At 39.7% G+C, this 21,169-nt stretch overlaps 1 protein-coding gene across 3 annotated transcripts in view; it reads left to right on the forward strand.

The window, feature by feature from the left end:
• The window catches only part of TASP1 (taspase 1), a gene marked incomplete at both ends in the record, with an annotated part of 259,575 nt that overhangs the window by 155,429 nt on the left and 82,977 nt on the right, over window positions 1-21,169 (forward strand). For 2 of the 3 annotated variants that reach the window (XM_080716070.1, XM_080716072.1), the window contains one exon: window positions 9,523-9,633. The exons of the other annotated variant lie outside the window; for it this stretch is intronic. In XM_080716070.1, coding sequence (XP_080572196.1) covers window positions 9,523-9,633 — 111 coding nt within the window. The remainder of the gene's footprint in view (window positions 1-9,522; window positions 9,634-21,169) is intronic. 3 annotated transcript variants of the gene reach the window in all.

A 21,169-nucleotide genomic window follows, 5' to 3' on the forward strand; every position in this document is an offset into this window, starting at 1 on the left:
TTTTATGTACATGCAGGCTTTGATCATTATGAACTTCATAATTATATAATTATATTGTGCCAGTATAAGTATATTAAAAATATCATGTAACAAGATACCTGGAAAGGGATTGGGGCCAGTTAGGCTACCCAGTAATGCTGTCTGGCCCCATGCCTGTCTTCTCTGTCCTGCCTTCCTCAGCAGAGAGGCTGATGCCCACGTGTGTTACCACTTGGTCACAGGATAGCCACACTGTCTTATGATTAGCTTTGAAAGCAGGCATGGGAAGCTACACTTGGGCAGGTGTTGGGTGGAGACAATGTAATGTTCTCTGAATTTCCAGGTACTCCCTCATATTTCACAGCTTCCTTGCAGTTGCCCAAGAATACATAGCTATTTCTGCCAATGCTGTAGAGTGGAAAGATAGCTGTCACTTCTAGGCGAAAGTAGCAGAACAGCCCCAAGTGGCCCTCGTGTTCTCTTGGAGGTCAAGGATGTCATCAAGTAGTGTATTTACACATGGTGGAGCCTCTGTCTCCCTGTGTTGTTCATGAGTGAGTATATTTTTCTCATGTTAAGTCGCTGAAATTATGGGGTGGTTTTTGCTTTTTAGTATACATATTCTGGATGATGCAGGTGGGTTTTTGACAGACAGGCTTGATAAAATAAAGGAAACATGGAAGCTTTCAGGAGAAGGGACTGGATGTAAACTGATCAGTATTGGATTTTAGCTGGATAGGAACAGAGGCAAAGACCTAAGGAGGGTGAAAAATGGTTCAGAAAGCAGCAGCCGTGGATAGAGGGTAGTTTGGGGCAAGGTGAGGGGACTTCTGGGGTTGGATTGCTCAGGGTGTGAACTGGGAATACAGGGGCAGGGGACAGCTGCGGTAGAGAGTGGAGTTGTGAGCCACTGCTGACCACATGAGTTTGAGGTAACATGAGAGAGCCTAGATACCAGATATTAGGAGAATCATCTAAATAAATACTAAACCAGAGGAGTATTAGGCAGAATGGAAGTGAACTGGAGCTAAAACCACTAAGCAACAAGCTTCTCTATTGGAGTCTGAGGCTGTATTTACCTCTCCGACGGTGCTTTGACTGATTCTACACAAATTAAGTTATTTTCTGCTGGTTTGTTTTTTGCCTCAGCATCTTTAAGATTTTGGTCTTCTGGTCTCTTGTTTCTTGGATATATTGAACTATCAATTTTTATTTTGAAAACTCTAAACTTCTTTGTAGAAAATTTTTTGTTCTCTGTAGTTACTTCTAACCTTTCACAACCCACACATCATAGTGAACCTAGTGATACCTAAGGATCGATTTTTAAAATTCTTTTCCTCGGGAGGAATTCCATATGCATTTTCAGTTTAAGGAATAATTTATAACTTAAGTTTGGGAAATTCTTATTGTCACCTCTGCAAATAGTAATTTTCTCTTCTTCGTTCTTTCTCTTCTCTCTTTTAAAATGGTGACCAATGTATTGGACATCCTCATTTTATACTTCAGAGTTTCTAACTACTTATTTTCTCTCTCTTTGTCATTCTTGGCTGTTTCTAGTGTTTTTAATATGGATATATCTTTTAGTTCTTGACTTGCATCTTGGCGTCTAATCTGATATTTTGACATATGCATTGGGTTTTAAATAACATTTTTTTAAAATTTTAAAAGTTGTGTTTGGTGTCTTGTAAATTCTACTCTTTGCTTACCTGCTCCCAGATTGAGTTGTTTTCATCTTTCCATTACAGATGGTTTCGTTATAGCAAAACTGTGATGTATAGGCCAGATCTGAACAGTGGTCTGTTTTTATTTTAACCACTATATTTTTATTTTTTATTATACCTATTATTGCATATTAATAATATAAGATATATATGCATATATTTTTGTGGATCCAGGGATTGAACTCAAGGGCATTCTACCCCTAAAGCTACACCATAGGCCTTTTTCAATGTTTTTTTGAAACAGGGTCTCACTAGGTTCCTAAGTGTCTTGCTATCTTGCTGAGGCTGTCCTTGAACCTGTGAACTTTGTATCTCAGCCTCCCAAATACTAGGATTATAGGTTTGTGTCACCAGGCCCAGCTAAATTAATGAGTTTTATTGTCGCAACTTTATACATGCATATAACGTAACTAGCTTCACTGTGTCCACCTTTCCTATTGCCTTCTTTTACCTTCTTTCCTTCCCTATGACCTATTTTTGTAGGGGTCATGAGGTAAAAATTATTTTTTTAACATTTGCTTTCCTTTTATTCCAACAAATGATTTTTAAAATTTAGATGGATTGTTACAAAATAGAAGGAGAGAGAAAGAGAGAAGATAGAAAATTTGGCAGAGATCACATGTAACCTGAAAAGAGTAAAGTATTTACTATCTGGCCTTTTATAGAAATAATTTACTCATCTCTGTTCTGTTGTTTGCACTTCTTGGTATCATAATTCTGGTTTCTTGTATCTGCTTGTTTTTCCTTATTGTGTATGTGTGTGCAGTATATGTATGTGTGTGTGTGTGTGTGTGTGTGTGTCCGTGTGTATACTAGGGGAGTGGGGTTAGAATTTTTTTTATTAGAGTTCATCTTCAGCATAGATTGTGAAGGGTTATGGGTCCCCACAAGAAAGGATATGGAACATACTAGATTTTCAGCAACAGGAAAAACATTGGGAGCGAGTGAGCTGAAGCTGAGCTAAAGGTCACACAGTTAATGGGAGGTGACCTGGCTGTAGAGACTGTGTCTCTTAGGGCTTTAGGATTGTCTAGGCTTCTCATTTGAACCCCTAAGTTGGTATAGAACACACAATCTGTGGCCAGATTGACAGCTACATGAGTCCTCAGTAGCCAGTCAGGGTCTGATACCTTTGAAGGAGGGCTTCTGACAATATGTAGCAGGATCCCCTGCCAACTACTGTGGGCCTAGCACAGAGAAAGAGCTCAGTAATGAATGAATGCACAGCAGAAAGATGAATCAGGTCCACATTTTGGACAAAGGTAAGTACCAGGCAGGTATCCACAGCCATTTGTTGTCCTAGACTACTAACCAGATAGGAAGAATAGGGAGAAATAGCTTCTAGTAATTACTTTTTAGGTCCCTTGAGATTTTGTACATAAACAATCATAGCATAGGGATAGTTTTATTTCTTCCTTTCTGATCTTTATGCTTCTTATTTCTTTTTCTTGCCTGCTACAGTGTGTCAAACCTCCAGTATTGTTGGAAAGAAAGGGTAAGAGCAGGTACCATTGCCTTGTTCCTGATCCTAGTTTGAAGCAACTCCGTCTTTCATCATTAAGTATGATGTTAATATACTGGTTATCTTGCTATGTCATTTCTATAGGAAAGACAGATAAATGTTTGATTATTTGCTTTTATTGCTACCAGTTTTCAGAAGAGTGAATTGTTTCCATAGCATCCTGCAAAGATGGCTAATGCTTTTAAAAACACAACTTATGAATTCACTTTGGACTTATTTGTTTGTCATTTTTATTGAAACAAGTGTGTACTTTTCTAGGTTCTTTCAGAACTTGGTATTCATCACTTTTCCTCTAGGTATGCTGTCAGGTCTTTGTTCTTTGTGTAATCTGTGTTTTCTACTAAGATCTAAGCACATAAACATATCCTTACCTTGTATTAAGAACAAAAACAGGATATAATTAAAATATTTTTAATATGTGCATGAAGAATGGATGTTTGCCTTTGAGTCACACTTCAACTCTATGGTAACATGTTCTAAGAAACCTTGGAATTTTGTGGGTAAAACCACAGAAGTCAAAATTTCTTTGATGGGAATCCATAGGAGAACAAGCTTTTGGTGTCATGGCCCTTATGTTAAAAGTAATATATGTCAGGAAATTTAAGTCATAGCTTTTAGAGTTTTTTTTTTTTTAATAGAAGTCAGTCATCAGAAGGCTCTATGTAGTTCTGTGTAACAACAGAGGAAAAGTCTCCTTGACACACAGTGTATGTAATATTAACTTCATGTGGTTTAGCTGTTTGACTTTGAGGCATGTGTACATAACCTTCTGAACACTCGTTTAACTTATAATATGCCAATTTCCTAACAATTATTATTGTCCTAAAGTATAACATTTCACTGCTCAACATCAAATATATGCACAAAGGGAATTAAAATTTGTGGACTTTCATGAGCTTAGCACAATGTGTCTACATAGTAAGTGTTTTTCCCCTATAAATTTTATATCATCTTTTTCTTGCTTATAAAAATAATATTGCAAAAATGAACAACATAGATTGCTATAATTCTGCCCGTAAAGTTATATATTAAAATACAATTTGGATTTTTGTCTAAGTGTAGATATTCACAAAGAGATATATAGATCTTGAAGGATGTTTGCATTTACACTTTACCAAAAAAAATGTAGGGGTGTTTTTTCTGGAAAAATATCAGTTGATTTTAAAAAAGCATTCACACGTTTATCAACTGTTGGTATTTTTGGCAGTAAGTGAATGTGGTATGTTTATGCAAATATGCATGCGTGTGTGTCTAAATATGTGCATGTATATATAGGGAAGGAGAAATGAGAGCCACTGGTATAATTAAAAATTATAGATAATAAATGTGTTGTTAGTGCCTAAGGCCCATCACAATACATACTAGCTTCATAGAGAAATAAGGATTATATCTGTGTTTGTTTTAATTTTTTAATAATTTTTTATTGGTGCATTGTAGTCATACATCTTAATGGGATAAAAAATCTTGTGGTGATATACATACACACATCACCCAATCAGCCCTTACCCAATCTCTAACCCCTTCCCTCCTCCTCCCTCCTTCCCATGCTTGGTTTCCTGATTGACTTTGATATGTTTAAGTACATCGTGTGCTTTAAAGAGTTTCCCTCTTCCACCCTTCCCATCTCAGATAGGTCACTTTAATTGCTCCTCTATAGGTTCCCCTCTTCATCTAGAGTTCCTCCTGTTACCCATTTCTCTCTAGTTTTTGCACATTAGGGAAAGCATCTGATTTCATATTTTTTGTGTAAATGCCATAATTTTGTTCTCCTTTATGGCTGGGCAAAATTCCATTGTGTACATATCCCATAGTTTTTTAATCCACTCATGTGTTGAAGGACTTCTTGGCTGGTTCCACAGTTTGGCAATGGTGAATTGTGCATCTATGAACATGGTTGCTCATGCATTAGTTTGGTAGTTTGGTTTTCATTCTTTTTGGTAGATACCCAGAGGTGGTATTGCTGGATCATATGGTAAGTTTGTTTTCCTTCTTCTGAGGCTCTTCCATACTGTTTTCCAAAGTGTTTGCATTAATTTGCAATCCCACCAATAATGTATTAGAGCTTCTATTTCTCTACATCCAATCAATTACAGTTTCTTTCTTCCTTGGAAGTTGTTCTTTTAATTTCCACACTGATTCCCACTTATTGAAATCCTGAGAGCCAGAAGGTGAGTAACTTTGACAAGATGATCCACTCACAACCAATTTTTTTAAATAGAGGTCACTTGGATCTGGGAATCTGCTGAGAGATGAGGCGAGACAGCGGCAGCTTCTAGTGCTTCCTGGCCGCATGGTTGCAGAGACTTGCTGGCCCTTTGCTGTGGAGCAGGCCCTGGTCCCAGCTCCACCGTGTGATAGGCTCCAGGCCTGGCCTCGCTATCTTTGGGCCCAGCCTCGTTGGCTCCAGACCTGTCCTCACCATGTGGCAGGCTCTGGGCCTGGCCACACTGGTTCCAGACCCAGCCTTGCTGCAGGGCAGGCTCCGGTCCCAGTTACTGTGAGCAAGATGTCTACAGAGGTTCCCATTTTTCCTTCCTTTATTTATTTATTTTTTATTAGAAGAAAACAGTACGTATCATTTATAGAAGCTGGGAGTCCGAATCCCTAGCAGCAATGGATTTTATCTCCCCACTGAAAGTGGAGGCCCACAGCTTCACCACGGAAAGCGGAATCCACTGCCCCAAGCACATCTCCACCCCCAGCACAGCACAGAAAATTGAGGCGGCCATGAGCGCCAAGTTCTCCTGGGACACCCAGCATAGTGAGTCAGCCTGGCCATGCAGGTGGAGCTCCCTCCGACTCGTCCGAGACATTTTTCTTATATAGTATGTTATCCAAAATTCCCGAGCATGTGTGGCAGGAGCAGTCTACTTTCGGGGAGATTTCTTCAAAAATTCAAGGTGGATTGGATTGGATCCATCTTCCTCTCCCGAATACTGGCTGCTGCTGTCATCTTAGTCCGACTCCATGAACCTTTTTCTTACATAGTATGTTGTCCAGAGTTCCGGGGCATGTGGGGCAGTAGCAGTCTACTTTTGGGGAGATTTCTTCAAAAGTTCAAGGTGGATTGGATTGGATATTTCTGTCTCTCCTGAATACTGGTCACTGCTACTGCCGCCTTCTTAGTCTCTTCTAGGGTATGTTGTTGTTAGAATTCCTGTGTATGTGTGGCAGGAGCAGTCTACTTTCTGATCTCTTCTGGGTTGTCCCTCCAAAAATCACTTTCCTTGCAGTAGCAGGTGCCATGCTGCTGTCTTGCCTCTAATTCTGCCATTTTTTCACTCTCCTACATTTCAGATAGGAAGTCATGACTAGCAGTATCTCCGTATGTTGTCCCAATCAGCTATTAAACCAAAATCTTTTGTCCAGGGTTTCTCAGAGGAATGTATGTTCTATTCGGCCACTGCCAGCCATCACCGCGCCACTGCCATTTCCTCCCTCTTTTTTTTTTTTTTTGGTGGTACTGGGGTTCCTGGAAGCCCTTCTTCCTCCGGGTTACACTCCCAGACCTATTTTATATTTTTGAAACAGGGTCTCTTACGCCAGCACGGCTGGCTTCGAACCTGCGCGATCCTCCTGTCTCCACCTCCCAAGCGCGGGGATTACAAGCGTGCGCCACCACGCCCGGCCTCCCTCTTTAATATATATATTTTTTAATAAAACAGTACGTGTCTTTTGCAGAAGTTGGGGGCCCAAGTGCTTAGCAGCAATTGGTTTTATCTCCCCACCAAGAGCAGAGGCTCACAGTTTCACCATGGGGAATGGGTTTTGCTGCTCCGAGCACACCCCGGCCCTCAGAGCTGCACAGAGGCGGCCAGGAGCACTGTTGTCTCCTGGGACACCTGGCGTGCCAGCTGATCTGGCTGTGCTGAGCGCCCTCTGACGCACCCTGAACCTTTTTCTTACATAGTATATTGTCTAGAGTTCCTGAGCATGTGGGGCAGGAGCAGTCTAATTTTGGGGAGATTTCTTCAAAAGTTCAGGGTAGATTGGATTGAATCTGTCTGCCTTTCCCAAATATTGGCTGCTGCTGCTGCTGCCACCATCTTGGTTTTCCTCCTGAACATTTTTCTTACATAGTATGTTGTTCAGAATACCTGAGCATGCGGCGTAGGAGCATTCTGCTTTCAGGGAGATTTCTCCAACAGTTTAAGGTGGATTGGATTGGATCTGCCTCTCCCAAATACTGGCCGCTGCTGCCACCGCCACCATCTTGGTCTATCTCTTCTCTCTTTTATATTTTAGATAGGAAGTAATGGCTGGAAATGTCTCTATATGTTATCCCAATCAGATATTAAACCAAAATCTGTTGTCTGGGATTTCTCAGAGGAATACATGTCCTATTCGGCCGCTTTCGGCCATTGCCGCTATGGCTACAGCCACCACCATCTTCCACACCCCCCTGTTTGTTTTAATTTTATGAACTTAAGAATTTGTAACCATTATCTAAAAGAGGTTATATCTATGTGTCTGTTTTATGCCAGTACTATGCTTTTTTGTTATTATAGTTCTATAGTATAATTTGAAATCAGGTGTTGTGATAACTCCACCATGGTTCGTGTGTGTGTGTGTGTGTGTGTGTGTGTGTGTGTGTGTGTGCATGTGTGCGTGTGTGAGTGACTGAGGATTGTATCCAAGGACATTCTACCTCCAAACTACACAGTCAGCCAGTTCTTTTTTTGTTTTAAAACAGGGTCTCAGTAGGTGCCTAAGAGTTTCACAAAGTTGCTGAGGCTGTTCTCAAACCTTGGATTCTCTTGTCTTAGCCTTTCAAGTACTAGGATTATAGGTGTGCACCACTATACCCAGTTTTCGGGTCTGGGGTTGGAACCCAGGGGCATTTGACCTCCGAGCTACATCTCCTGCCATATTTTTATTCTTTATTTTGAAACCAGGTCTCACTGTGTTGTGGAGGGCCTCACTAAGTAGCTGAGGCTGTCTGCAAACCACGATCCTCCAGGTCTCAGCCTCCCGAATGCTGGGATTTACAAGTGTGCGCCACCACACCTGGCTCTTTCCAGCATGGTCCTTATTGCTCAAAATTGCTTTGGCTATTCTGGGTCTTTTTTTCTTCCATGTGAATTTTAGGACTGTTCTTTTTCCAGCTCTCTGAAGAATGACATTGGTCTTTGGATAGGGATTACATTAAATCTGTAGATCACTTTTGATAATATGGCCATTTTGACAATATTTCTTCTGCCTATCCAAGATCATGGGATCTTCTATGGTCTTTCACTTTTTTTCTTTGGTGTTCTGTAATTTTTTTGTAGAAAAAATAAAATACCTTTTTGGTTAGATTTATTCCTAAAGTTTTTTTTTTTTTTTTGAGACCATTGTAAATGGACTTGTTTTCTGGTTTATCAGTGGATTCATGGCTGGTATAAGAAAAGCTATTATTTTTCAGTGGATTTATGGTCTCAATAGGTGGCTAAGAGTTTCACAAAGTTACTGAGAAAAAAAATAGAAAAGCTTTTTTTTTTTAATTGAAACAAACTCTTCTAAGATTTTCAAAGTAGCCTTTTAAAATCTTGTATTTTTGGAGAAAGGAAAGTTCTTTCTCCCAAAATCTTTTGTTAGAATTTGTTAATCTATATGTGAAAGTTTCTTTATTGTTATGTTTATAGCTAGTTTCTACTTATAGCAGGAAGAAACTGTAATGGAATTCTAAACCAGTCCTCCCAACCCACCCCTATGCCTATCCTTATTTAGTGTGTCTGATGGTCTGAGTTCACCTCAGGGTTAAAATATTTTTTTTCCCCATTGGCACTATAGAAAGTATTTATCCCTGAAAGCTATGTAAATCATTGTAAGAAGGCAGGAAGAAGGCTATTTTATTACATCCATTCTACAACCATTGTTGTGTGGGGCATTGCAATGAAAAGTAGGGAGAGGGAGGTTTATACTGCTCCTGGCTGCCTGGATTTCTCCCTACCCCCAGGCAGTGGGACCTAGAGGGAAAATGGCTAGTGTCTGAGGCCAACTGAATGTAAGCAAATGAAATTAAAAAAAAACACAAGACAGGGTCATTTGTAGTCACTCAAGAATGGAAATGAGACAAAACCTTAGGAAATTATTCTTCTGAAAAGGAGTTTTCATTTTTCTTTATTTCCTTAGACGGGCATGTGTTTTTTGTAGTTTCTGCTGAGTCTCATTACTCGATTGCTCATAGAAGCCATTTCATTCCTCACGAGTTATTCTGATGCGTGACTACTCCTGAAGTGATATACAGGGATCGTGGTGCTCATGACACAGGCAGGTGCAGTGCTGCTTTCCTCAACTTTGGTTTCCTTGGACTTCTAGGATGTGGAGAGCATCTCGTGCGCACCATACTGGCTAGAGAATGTTCACACGCTCTGCAAGCTGAAGATGCTCACCAAGCTCTGCTGGAGACTATGCAAAACAAATTTATCAGTGAGTATAACGTTAAGAAAACTGCAGCCTTGTAGGAGATTGTTCTAAGAGGAAAGGGTTGTGGGGAGAGGGAAGGGTAGGGTAATGATGGTAGATATGATCAAAGCGTGTTGTATGCATGTACTAATATGTCACAACGAAGGACATTATTTTGGATAATTAATATTACTAATAAAAGAAAGAAAATTACATTTTTGGGTGTACAACTGAATTTTACTTATACAATAAAAAGACATTTATTTTGTCAAAACAAACAGATGTAAACCAGGTATTAAAATGACAAGGATTGCCGGGCGTGGTGGCGCACGCTTGTAATCCACTTGGGAGGCGGAGACAGGAGGATCGCGCTGGTTTGGAGCCAGCCTCACTGGCTTAAGAGACCCTGTTTCCAAATAAAAAAAATATAAAATCGGTCTGGGAGTGTAGCCCGGAGGGAGAAGGGCTTCCAGGAACCCCAGTACCACCACCAACAACAAAAAAAAAATGACAAGGATTTCTTATCTGAATAGTGCTTGATACATGGATAGTAGATATTTTCAAATTTTCATTAGCCATTTTTATATGTTTAAGGTTTAAGCACCATACCTATTGCATAAAAGAGAGTGTTTGCTGTTTGTGTACCTTGAATGTATTGAACCCATATATCTTTAACTTTATAAACCTTTACATAACATTTGGATAAAGCCCAGCTACATAGCATATTTTGTCATCAGATCTATACATTTTTGTAGTTACAGATATATAGGATGTCAAATACACTACAGCAATCCAAAATAATAGTTGTTTATTCTCCCCAAGTTATAAAATGGACATTTAACAGGCTGTAAAACACATAAAACAACATTCTTATAAACATGGAGAATTTTGCCAGGCATGGTATCTCATGCTTGTAATCCCAGCACTTGGGAGGCTGAGGTAGGAGGATCGCACAGGTTGGAAGCCAGCCTCAGCTACTTAGTGAGGCTCTCAGCAACTTACTGACACCTTGTTTCCAAGTAAAATATAAAATAGGTCTGGGAGTATAGCCCGAAGGTAGAAAAAGCCCCTGGGCTCCACCCCCAGGACCACACACACAAAAAGAAGTAATAAACATAGAACATTTCACTGAGCTGTAAGTATCATGAACCAGATATATCATTTATATCTCTATAATTAAATCCAGTGCCTCGTATACAGTTAGATATTTAGTTAAAATTGGCTGTGAATAGAAATTCCACCACAGTAGTTACTATAGCATGGAATCTTCCATATAACTATGAGACAAGCTGTGAGACATTGTCTATGATTAAAGTGATATATAATAGAATGAAGTTTATAAACATAATACAAGAGACAACCTCCTATATAAGCTTTTATTTCATTTTCTTATTTTTATTTATGTTTTAGTGGTTCTAGGGGTGGAACCCAGAGGCTTTCTACCTCTAGGCTATACTCCCAGACCTATTTCATATAAAAATTGGAAACAGGGTCTCACTGAGTTGCTGAGAGCCTCACTAAGTTGCTGCGACTGGTTTCGAACCTTTGTGATCCTCCTTCTCAGCCTCCCAAGTGCGGGGGTTACAAGTGTGTGCCACCACGCCCGGCCTATAAAATATTTTATAATACAATTTTACTCTTCTGTTAAATCAGTGTTGTAGTCCTGTACCCAATGCTCCCATGTACATTGCATAGAATGAGATGGAATCCTGCCTGGACACCATTTGTCAAGCTGTGTAGCCAAGTGTGAAACTGCAGCTGTCTGGAGGAAGCAGTTCCTTTTTCTAAACCATAGAAAGATTTTACACAATTTAGTCTGGTCCTATACATAACTTATTTTGGATTAAAACCACTTAACTGAGCACTGAGCGTGGTGGCGCACACTTGTAATCCCCGCGCTTGGGAGGCAGAGACAGGAGGATCGCGCAGGTTCGAAGCCATCCGCGCTGGCATAAGAGACCCTGTTTCAAAAATATAAAATAGGTCTGGGAGGGTAGCCCAGAGGTAGAAGGGCTTCCAGGAACCCCAGTACCACTGAAAAAACAAAAAAATAAACAAAAAAAAAAAACACCACTTAGTCTGGTTCCCATCCTTTTTTTTTTTTTTTTTTTTTTTTTTGTGTGTGTGTGTGTGTGTGTGTGTGTGTGTGTGTGTGTGTGTGTGTGTGTGTGTTTGGGGCATTTGACCTCTGAGATACACCCCTTGCCCTACCCTATTTTTTTTTATTATTATTATTATTCTTTATTTTGAAACAGGGTCTCACTAAGTTGTAGAGGGCTTCACTAAGTAGCTGAGGCTGGCTGCAAACCACAATCCTCCAGTTTCAGCCTCCCAAATGCTGGGATTACAAGTGTGCACCACCATGCCTGACTGGTTTCCCCATCACTTAACATTAAGCTTAGCACTATGCAAAGGCTCATGACATTATTCAAGAAATAAAGATAGCTGGGTGTGGTGGTACACGCTGGTAATCCCAGTGCTTAGGAGGCTGAGATAGGAGTATCGCACAGGTTTGAAGCCAGCAGCAGCTACTTAGGGAGGCTCTCAGCAACTTAGACCCTGTTTCCAAATTAAATATAAAATAGGTCTGGGAGGATAGCCTGGAGGTAGAAAAGCCCCTGGATTCCACCCCCAGTACCACACACACACACAAAAAGAAAGATATAGTTAAAAATAAGTCAGAGTAGTATATTATGAACATTTAAATTAGTGAAAACGGAGTATCATAGGGTGAAACCTGAGAGGGCATCCCACTTACAGAATTGATAATGCATATAATAAGGTGCTAATTATGTGGTATGAATATAATAGACAAAAGTATAGGAAGAAAGATCTCCAAAGGACTCATGGAATAGAAGCTTTTAGAACTGTCCCAGAAGCCTCTGGGATAAGTGGGCAAAAAGGGGGAGAGAAGAGCACAAACACCGACATGGCAGTGGGATTCGGCCTGGTGAAGGCTGGCTAACGCATGACTCTCACTGAGGAAACAACAGGCTGGATCAGCCACATGAGGTGGGGGAAGCCAGACATGGAAGGCCTCAACATCTCAGAGGAGTTCATCCTCAATCTGATAGAAAGGAGAGAGTCCATACATGTTCTTGTAGTGACAAATGCAATGGTATTTTCAATAAGGGATTATAGAGTAGATCTCAGGTTGCCCAAAACCTTCTTCCTAGGCAAGAGACACTTAGGAGTTAGGAATGGTCCAGGGATGGAGATGATACTTTTGAGGAAAGTATCAGTGCACAAAGTAGAAATATTTATGGATTTGGATTGTGAGACAAGGTAGGTGCTGCACTCCTGGTTCAATTAGGAGATGAAGGTCCTGCAGTAATGAAACAGATGAAGTTTAACATAAAGAATTGTTCACTATGATAAAGAGTAATCATAAGATAGAAGGAAATTATGTGTGGTACCCTAGGGCTGAGGAAGGACATACTTAGACATACCTAGGGCAGAAGGACATACTTGGAAGGATTTTAGATCTCACTGGAAAATACATGCTTTGGCTACCAGATATCAGAGAAGTTTGCTGGTTGGGCCAGGCTGGCATTGTCTGGAGCCAAACAGTAGGTCTCCTCAGAGTGTAGGTAGGAGCAGAGATAATCAGAATCGGCAGCAAGTGGCTGGTGTGCCATGAGAGCCCCGTGCCATTGAGGGCTGAGCTTTTCAGAGCATGCATGGTTTACATGTAAATGGCCATAGGAAGGTTACTACCAGGCCTGGACTGCAAGGTCGCAGGATTACTTTCTGGATCTGTGGTTGAGGCTGACTTTACTAGACATCCTCACACCCACAATGCCAACCCAGCCCCCCAGTCCCAGCCCAGGCTGGACGTGCAGGAAGAGTGCACCTTGTAACTGTTTATCTTCTAATTCAGTTTAATTTCTGACTCCTTCACTTCTTTCTGCCATTTGCTCTCATGTAAGCGCACTACATTTTTGTGTGGCATTTTATATTTGTATAATTATTTGTATTTACATTTATTTCTTTTGTACTTATACTTTTATTTTCCTCTTAACTAATGACACCTGGATTACTTCTGTGTACCGTGGTGCTATGGGAAGGGCAGTCTGGCTCACTGACACCCTCTTCTCTCTCTTAGCCACTGTTTTTTGTTTGTTTGTTTGTTTGTTTGTTTTTGCGGGTCTTGGGGTGGACCCCAGGGGCATTCGACCTCGAGCTACACCCCCTGCCCTACTTTTTATTCTTTATTTTGAAACCAGGTCTCACTGAGTTGCAGAGGGCCTCACTAGGTAGCTGAGGCTGTCTGTGAACCTCGATCCTCCGGTCTCAGCCTCCTGAGTGCTGGGATTACAAGCGTGCGCCACCACGCCCGGCTGTTGGCCACTGTTGAGACATAACTTGCCCTCTACCTACCTGTGGGTCAGTGGTCTGTCACCTTTGAATTTACACGGTACCTGTGGACTTTCTATACCTTTCTAGCTTCCTCAGTACCTAACCCTGATAGTCAACGCTAAGTGACGGTTCTAATCCAGGTGCATCTGTCTCCCTCTCAGCCTTTTCCTGGCCTCCTGTGGTGGATGCAGGTAGCCTGGATGCTCTGGGGTGGTGTGTGGAATAGTCAGGTCCTCACTGCACAGGCAGATCAGGTGGCTTTTCTCCTTTACTCCTAGAGCATCTTCCTGATTCCTGTGGATGGGAATGGGACCAGGAACATTCTCTAATAGCCTTTCTGCCTTTAGAGGCCTCACCTGGGAAGTGGGGCACAAGGCACAGATCTCTTCCCCAAATCTAGCTAGGGTTGTTTTTTGTCTCCTCTTTCTTTCTTCACCCCTGCCACGTTCGGGAAAAGGGCAGAGACCCTCACCAGAGACCAATCTTTTCCTCCAGTCTTCCCATAAATGTCCTGTGTCCAGTCATACCCCTCCCCCAGGATACTTGTGGGAACCTGGCGAGGCAAGTATTCCTCTACACTATTGATTTTTGCCAAAATTTAGGCTTTATCTACTAAAAACCTCTTTCATTCTAAAGCCTTCTTAATGCAGAATTTTAATTTTTTTTTTTTTTTACCTCGTGTTTTCTTTTAGCTTTTCTTGCAATGCAGGTCCACTGTCAACGTTTTTGACTGTCTGAGAACATCTTTATCTTTCTGTCACTTTTGAAGGATATTTTTGCAAGGTACAGAATTCCAGGTTGATTTTTGTCCCCTCTTTTCTTCCAATAGTAATAGTTCTTTCCATTCTCTCGCTTGTGTAATTTCTAGCACATCAGGTATAATTCATTTATTTGCTTTTTATAGGTAAGATTTCTACATCCTCTGACTTCTTTCAGTATTTATCTTTTAGTTTTCTGCAGTTTGTATGTCAGATAGATAACTTTAGTTTAGGAAGTTTATCCTGCCTGGAGTTCTCTGAAACTCCTGTTTCTGTGTTTTGGTGTCTGACATTAATTTGGGGAGATTCTTAGTCTTTTTTGCTTTAAATACCTTTTTCTTCTTTTCTGTTGTTCTCTTTTTTGTCATCATTAAACATATGTTACATCCCACAGTTACTGGATGTTTTATTCTGGTTCCTTCCTCCCTTTTTTGTTTTCTCTGCTTTTCAGTTTTGGAAATTTCTATTGAGATATTCTTCAGGTCAGAAAGATTCTTCCCCGGTTCCTTCTTGTCTGTTAATGAGCCCATTGAGGTCATTCTCCATTTCTGTTATAGTGGATTGAGTTTTAGTATTTCAGTTTGATTCTTTTTAAGGGTTTCCATTTCTTTGCTTATATTACTGACCAGTTCTTGTATGCTGTCTAGTTCTTTTCTTCAGTGTCCTTAGCATAGTAATCATGGTTGTTTTAAATTTGGGCTCTCATCATTCTAGTGTCGCTGTCAGTCTGAATCTGGTTCTAATCTTTCTCTCTTTAAGCTGTGATTTTTGCTTTGTAATATGTCTTATAGTGTGTGTGTGTGTGTGTGTGTGTGTGTGTGTGTGTGTGTGTGTAAAGCAGGACATGGGGGTGAAGATTTAGCACTGGTAGAATGCTTGCCTACCATGAACAAGGGCCTGGGTTTGATTGTCAGCATTGGAGAAGGAGGGAGAGGGAGGAGAGCAGGACACAATGTCCTGGGTGAAAGACACCTCCGAAGCCTTTAGTGGTGTGGTGTTATGATGTTGGGAGGTGAGGGTTCTATAGTCCTATGAGTGGTTCTCAGTCCTCTAGTGAGCCTGTGCCTCTCATCTCTGATCTTCACAAATGCTTCTCAGTTACCCTCTACCCCATGGGTGGGACAGGGTGGCTGGCAAGGGGTAGAGTTGGGTTTTTCCTTCCCCTAAGTTGGTTAGGCTCAGATGACACCCTAGCAGGTAAGATGTAGGCAAAATAGTTTCTACTAAGGGCAGGCGTTTTTCATAGGCATTCTTGATAATGTGTGCTTCTTGATAATAGGCTTTCTTACTGGATGGAGGTGTTGTCTTATTATGGTTTTGATTTACATTTCCTGGATAACTTGTGACACTAAGACTTTTTCATATACTGGCTGGCCATTTGAATGACTTCTTTTGAGAAATGTCTATTTAGGTCTGTTGCTGACTTTTCATTGGGTGTTTGCTCTTATCAAAAACATAAAACAAAGCCGGGCGTGGTGGCACACGCTTGTGATCCCAGCACTTGGGAGGTTGAGGCAGGAGGATCGCACAGGTTTGAAGCTAGCCTCAGCAACTTAGTGAGGCTCTCAGCAACGTAGTGAGACCCTGTTTCCAAATAAAGTATAAAATAGGTCTGGGAATGTAGCCTGGAGGTAGAAAAAGGCCCTAGGTTCCACCCCCAGTGCCAAAAATAAAATAAAATAAAATAAAATAAAACGAGTGCTGGTGAGGATGTGGAAAAAAGAACCCTTACACACTGTTGTTGGCAATGTAAATTAATGTATCAATTAAGGAAAACTATGGAGGTTGCTCAAAATAGAATTACTGTATGCTCCAGCATTTCGACTACTGGATACTTATTCCAAAGGAAATGAAATCAGCATGTTGAAGAGAAGTCTATTCTTCCATGTTCATTGCCGCACCATTCACAAATGCCAAAATAACAGAATCAGCCTAAGTGTCCAGTAGATAAAGAACGTATGGTAGAATAATATTCAGCCATTAGAAGAATGAAATCTTGTCATTTGCAACAATATGGAGGGAACCAGAGACTGGTTACCTTAAGTGAAATAAGTCAGGCATAGAAAGTCAGAGTACCACATGATCTCACTTATCTGTGGAATATGAAAAAACTGAGTTGTCATATGTGGTTTCCAGATGTTGGGGAGAGTAGGAGGGAGGGAGGGGGTAGTTGAATAATGGTTCTAGGTTACACAAAGTAGTAGTAAGAAGCTCTGGTGTGGTATTGCATGGTGTAGTAACTGTAGATAACAATTATGTACTGTGTATCTCAAAAAGCAAGAAGGGATACTGAATGTTTTCACCGTGAAGAAACGATAGGTGATTGACAAGATAGATTTGCGTAACCTGATTTAAGCATTCACAGTGTGTACATATATCAAAACATCACATGATACCCATCATTGGGTACAATTTTTATGTTTTTATGTATCAGCTAAAATTTAAACAAAGAATTTAATGGTCTGTGTTTTTTTTTTCTTTTTGGTGGTACTGGGGGTGGAACCCAGAGGCTTTCTACCTCCAGGCTATACTCCCAGACCTGTTTTTTTTTTTTAATATATTTTATTTGGAAACAGGGTCTCACTAAGTTGCTGAGAGCCTCACTAAGTAGCTGAGGCTGGCTTCGAACCTGTGCAATCCTTCTGCCTCAGCCTCCCAAGCGTGGGGATTACAAGCCTGCACCACCACGCCCGGCTCCTGTTTTATTTTTAACATGGTCCTTGTCCCTTCTCCCTTTGGAAAAGAGGAGGGGATTTTTCTCTGATCTTTAGTGTGAGAACCTAGTCTAGATTCTGGAGTTAAAACACACAAAAGTATGAATCCTTTTGTGGCTCGAGTTTTAACTTTCAAATTCATTCACACTGAGTCTCCAGCAATTCATTCCTCAATTACAGCTTAGGTTTTCTCTCCCTGGTACTGGTTTACAGGGAATTTTCTTCTCTGATCAAATGTGATTCTCTAAATCGAATGTTCTCCATAATATGTGAAAGCCAGGGAGAAATGGGTCATTGGAGGAACTCTAGATGAAGAAGGAGAATCTACAGATGAGCAAATAAAGTGACTTGTGGGGTTGGGAGGGGGAAAGAGGGCAATTTTCTAATGGACAAGATGTACTTTAATAAACATATCAAAGTCAGTCACTAAGCCAAGCATGAGAAGAAGGGAGGGAGAGGAATGGGGTGGGAATTGGGTGAGGGCTAATCGGGTGATGTGTGCATGTATGTCTCCACCATCTTGTATCCCATTAAGATGTATGACTACAAGGTACCAATAAAACATTTTAAAGAAATGTGATTCTCTATAGCTTTGAGAACAGTTCTGTGACCTACTATTTCTCATTGCTATAAGAAGAGTTGTTAATTTCTTAATTCAGCTTTTTATTTGTTTTTAGGACAGATTGATGACTTCCAGGCATCTTATGTGCCAGGCTAGAAACCCAAAGTCCTTTCCATATTCTTTTCTCATGGTCACTCTCATTTTAAAAAAATATTCAAAATATGAATAAAATGGTTTAGTTTTGTCCTTTTTTGTAAGTGAGGTGGAACAACTTTTCACATGTAACTTGGCCTTTTATATTTTTCCCTAAATTATCGACTCACAGGTTTTGCCCACTTTTCTGTTGTTTAGCAAATTTATTTGAATTGGCATTTAACTTTATTAGTGGTAAAATTACCTTAAATGATGATTCCAAAAAAGCATGGCAAAGAACATCTGTATAAAATTGAAAAATAACCCTAAATATCTTTGTTTAGATTTAAACATGTTTGGTATTTCTGACCCTCCCTCAATAATAAGGGACTTTTTAAAAACTATTTTTACACTTTGCTTCAAATAACTTGTTTTTATGTATCTTTCCTAAAGTAGTGACTAATTAAAATAAAGATGTCTACCTCCTTTTGTAATTTGAAGCAAATTCTGAAATCATCTTAAATGTAGGGTTTGTTTAAATCTATTTTTGATAAACAAGAATTTAATGTGATAGAATGAATAGAGTGAAATTTAAATACTTTTCAGAGATTGGGATATTTTAGTTTCCACTTGGGTTACCATTGTGCCAAGATCCAGCTTTGGTTTGACTTAATATAGAAAACATAAGAGAGAATAACCACTTGTGCGTTTTTTTTTAAACCACTGTTCATGTAACGTGCAGAATTCATAAAAATGGGTACTATAAAAATAGTGCCTTAATACTTCATGCTAACCAGCTGATTATAGACCGAATGCCTAGGTGGGACAAGAAATAGATTTCCTTTTTAGTTTGTTCTTTTAGAATGATTGCACACCCATCCACTTATGAAAGCTCTTCCAATGATTCAGATGTGACTTTTCCAACTTATGGTTATTTTTGAATGATTGTGGTTTCAAGAATTATTCTGTTTCATGCAGACTGGCTACATAGTGCAGCATGTGAAATTCAGTGTAGCACTATTGCTTCCCGACCCAGGATTCAGCAAGTAATATCACATTATATTTTTAATTGGTTTCTGCTTACCTACTTCTATTCTTTATTTTTTGGTTACTTCTAAATATAATGTTTGAGCCAGGCATGGTTACGCAGGCTTGTAATCTCAGTACTTGGGAGGCTGAGACAGGAGGATCACAGGTTTGTGGCCAGCTTCAGCTACTTAGGCCCTCCACAATTTAGTGAAACCGTGTTTCTAAATAAGAATAAAAACCAGGGGTAGAGGTGTACCTCAGAGGTAGAATGCTCTTGAGTTCAATCCCCAGTTTGCAAAATAAATAAATAAGTTGATTAATTAATATAATTTTTGATAAAATATCGTCTGAAAATCACTTTTTTTCTTTGAATTTCTGAGTTAAATCATTAGTATTACCAACCAACAGCCTATATAGCTATTACTGAAAATTCTATATGGTATAATGTTATATAAGTGGTTTTCGTTTTATGCTTTATTCTTTGGGATGCTCTTTCATTCTAACCGACATCAGAAGTTCATTGTCAAATGTAGTACACTGTTAACATTTGAGTTGTTAGTCTTCTCTCATTATTTTCACCACTAGAAAAATCGCATTCAGTAAATATATTCTTTTAATGACCAAATTCTCGGCTAAAACTGCAGTAATCCACAAGCATTTGCTTTCATATGAAGAACAAAAATTCATCGTCATTATATATTTTAACCTGAGATCCACAATGTTTCATGTATTTCTTTGTAATTTAGAAAAATTTAGAAAATATTGTTCTCCAATGCATTTGTGGATTTTCATAAGACTTTCCTACCTATTCTGTATATTTCTAATTTTTAAACACTAAAATCTTTGCCCTTCAGATCTATTTGAAGCTTGAGGGGATTCCAATGGCATTTCTTTCTTTATTAGAAATTAATGATTTTTCTGTTGTTATTATAAACACTGTATATATATATCCTGTTATATTCACATGTTCAAATTACAAAATAAAGAAAATAGGAGGGTGGTGAATTGGCTCTGACCACCCTCCGAATGGCATGGGGCTGTAACTATCTTCTGTATTTCTGTCTTTTTAATAAACTTCTTTAAATCCTAAAAAAAATAAAATAACAAATTAAGTATCCCCTAAAGTATTATTTATCAGTAATTCTTGGCCCTTGGGATTGGAAGCCGAAGCCCTTGAAGACCAAATTACTTGTCTGTAGGCAATGACAATTTGAGAAGTAGAATCAGGTTGAATGGGAAGTATGATCATGTATATTAAACACTCTCAAACAGAGAATCTCTGGGGCTTGATATGACTCATTGAATGTGACAGGTATGGAGAAAAGCGGGATCAAAATAGAGCTGTTAGTGCAAGCCTGTGATCCTGGTACGTGGGAGGCTGAGACAAGAGGATCATAGTTTCAAGGCCAGCCTCAGCTACTCTGCATGATCCTCAGCAACTTAGTGAGATCCTGTTTCAAAATAAAAAATAAAAACGTCTGGCTGGAGGCATAGCTTGGAGGCAAAATGCCCCTGGGTTCAACCCCCAGAACCAAAAACAGTTTTTATTTTGAAATTTTTCTTAGAATAAACGTCCCAGCTGAGAGGCCAAATCTGATCATATGTCATTTTTTCAAAGAGGTCTTTCCTAAACACTCTACCTAAAAATTTTCTCAACCCTTTTTTATTTAGTCTCTGTTTTCTTGTTTATAACTGTCTTTCTGCCTTCAGGAGGGCATAAACTCTGTGAGAACAGAAATTTTGTTATTTTTCCCTGATTGCTAAATTCATAACAAAATAGAAATATGTGTGTAATGAGTAAGTAATAATAGAAGCAAAGGTGAAACCTTAGAGCATGCCTGCCTTCAGAGGTGAGAGGAAGAGAGTCCTGTGAAGGGGCAGAAAAGACAGGGAGAATAGACTGGAGAAGAGATGTTGTGGGTTGGAAGACAGAAATACACGGAACTTTTGTTTTAAACATACCCAAAGGATTGCCATGTGTTTAGTAGGGCAAGTGGATATGGAGA

This window comes from Muscardinus avellanarius, assembly GCF_963383645.1.
Source record: "Muscardinus avellanarius genome assembly, chromosome: 19".
Classification (NCBI taxonomy): domain Eukaryota; kingdom Metazoa; phylum Chordata; class Mammalia; order Rodentia; family Gliridae; genus Muscardinus; species Muscardinus avellanarius.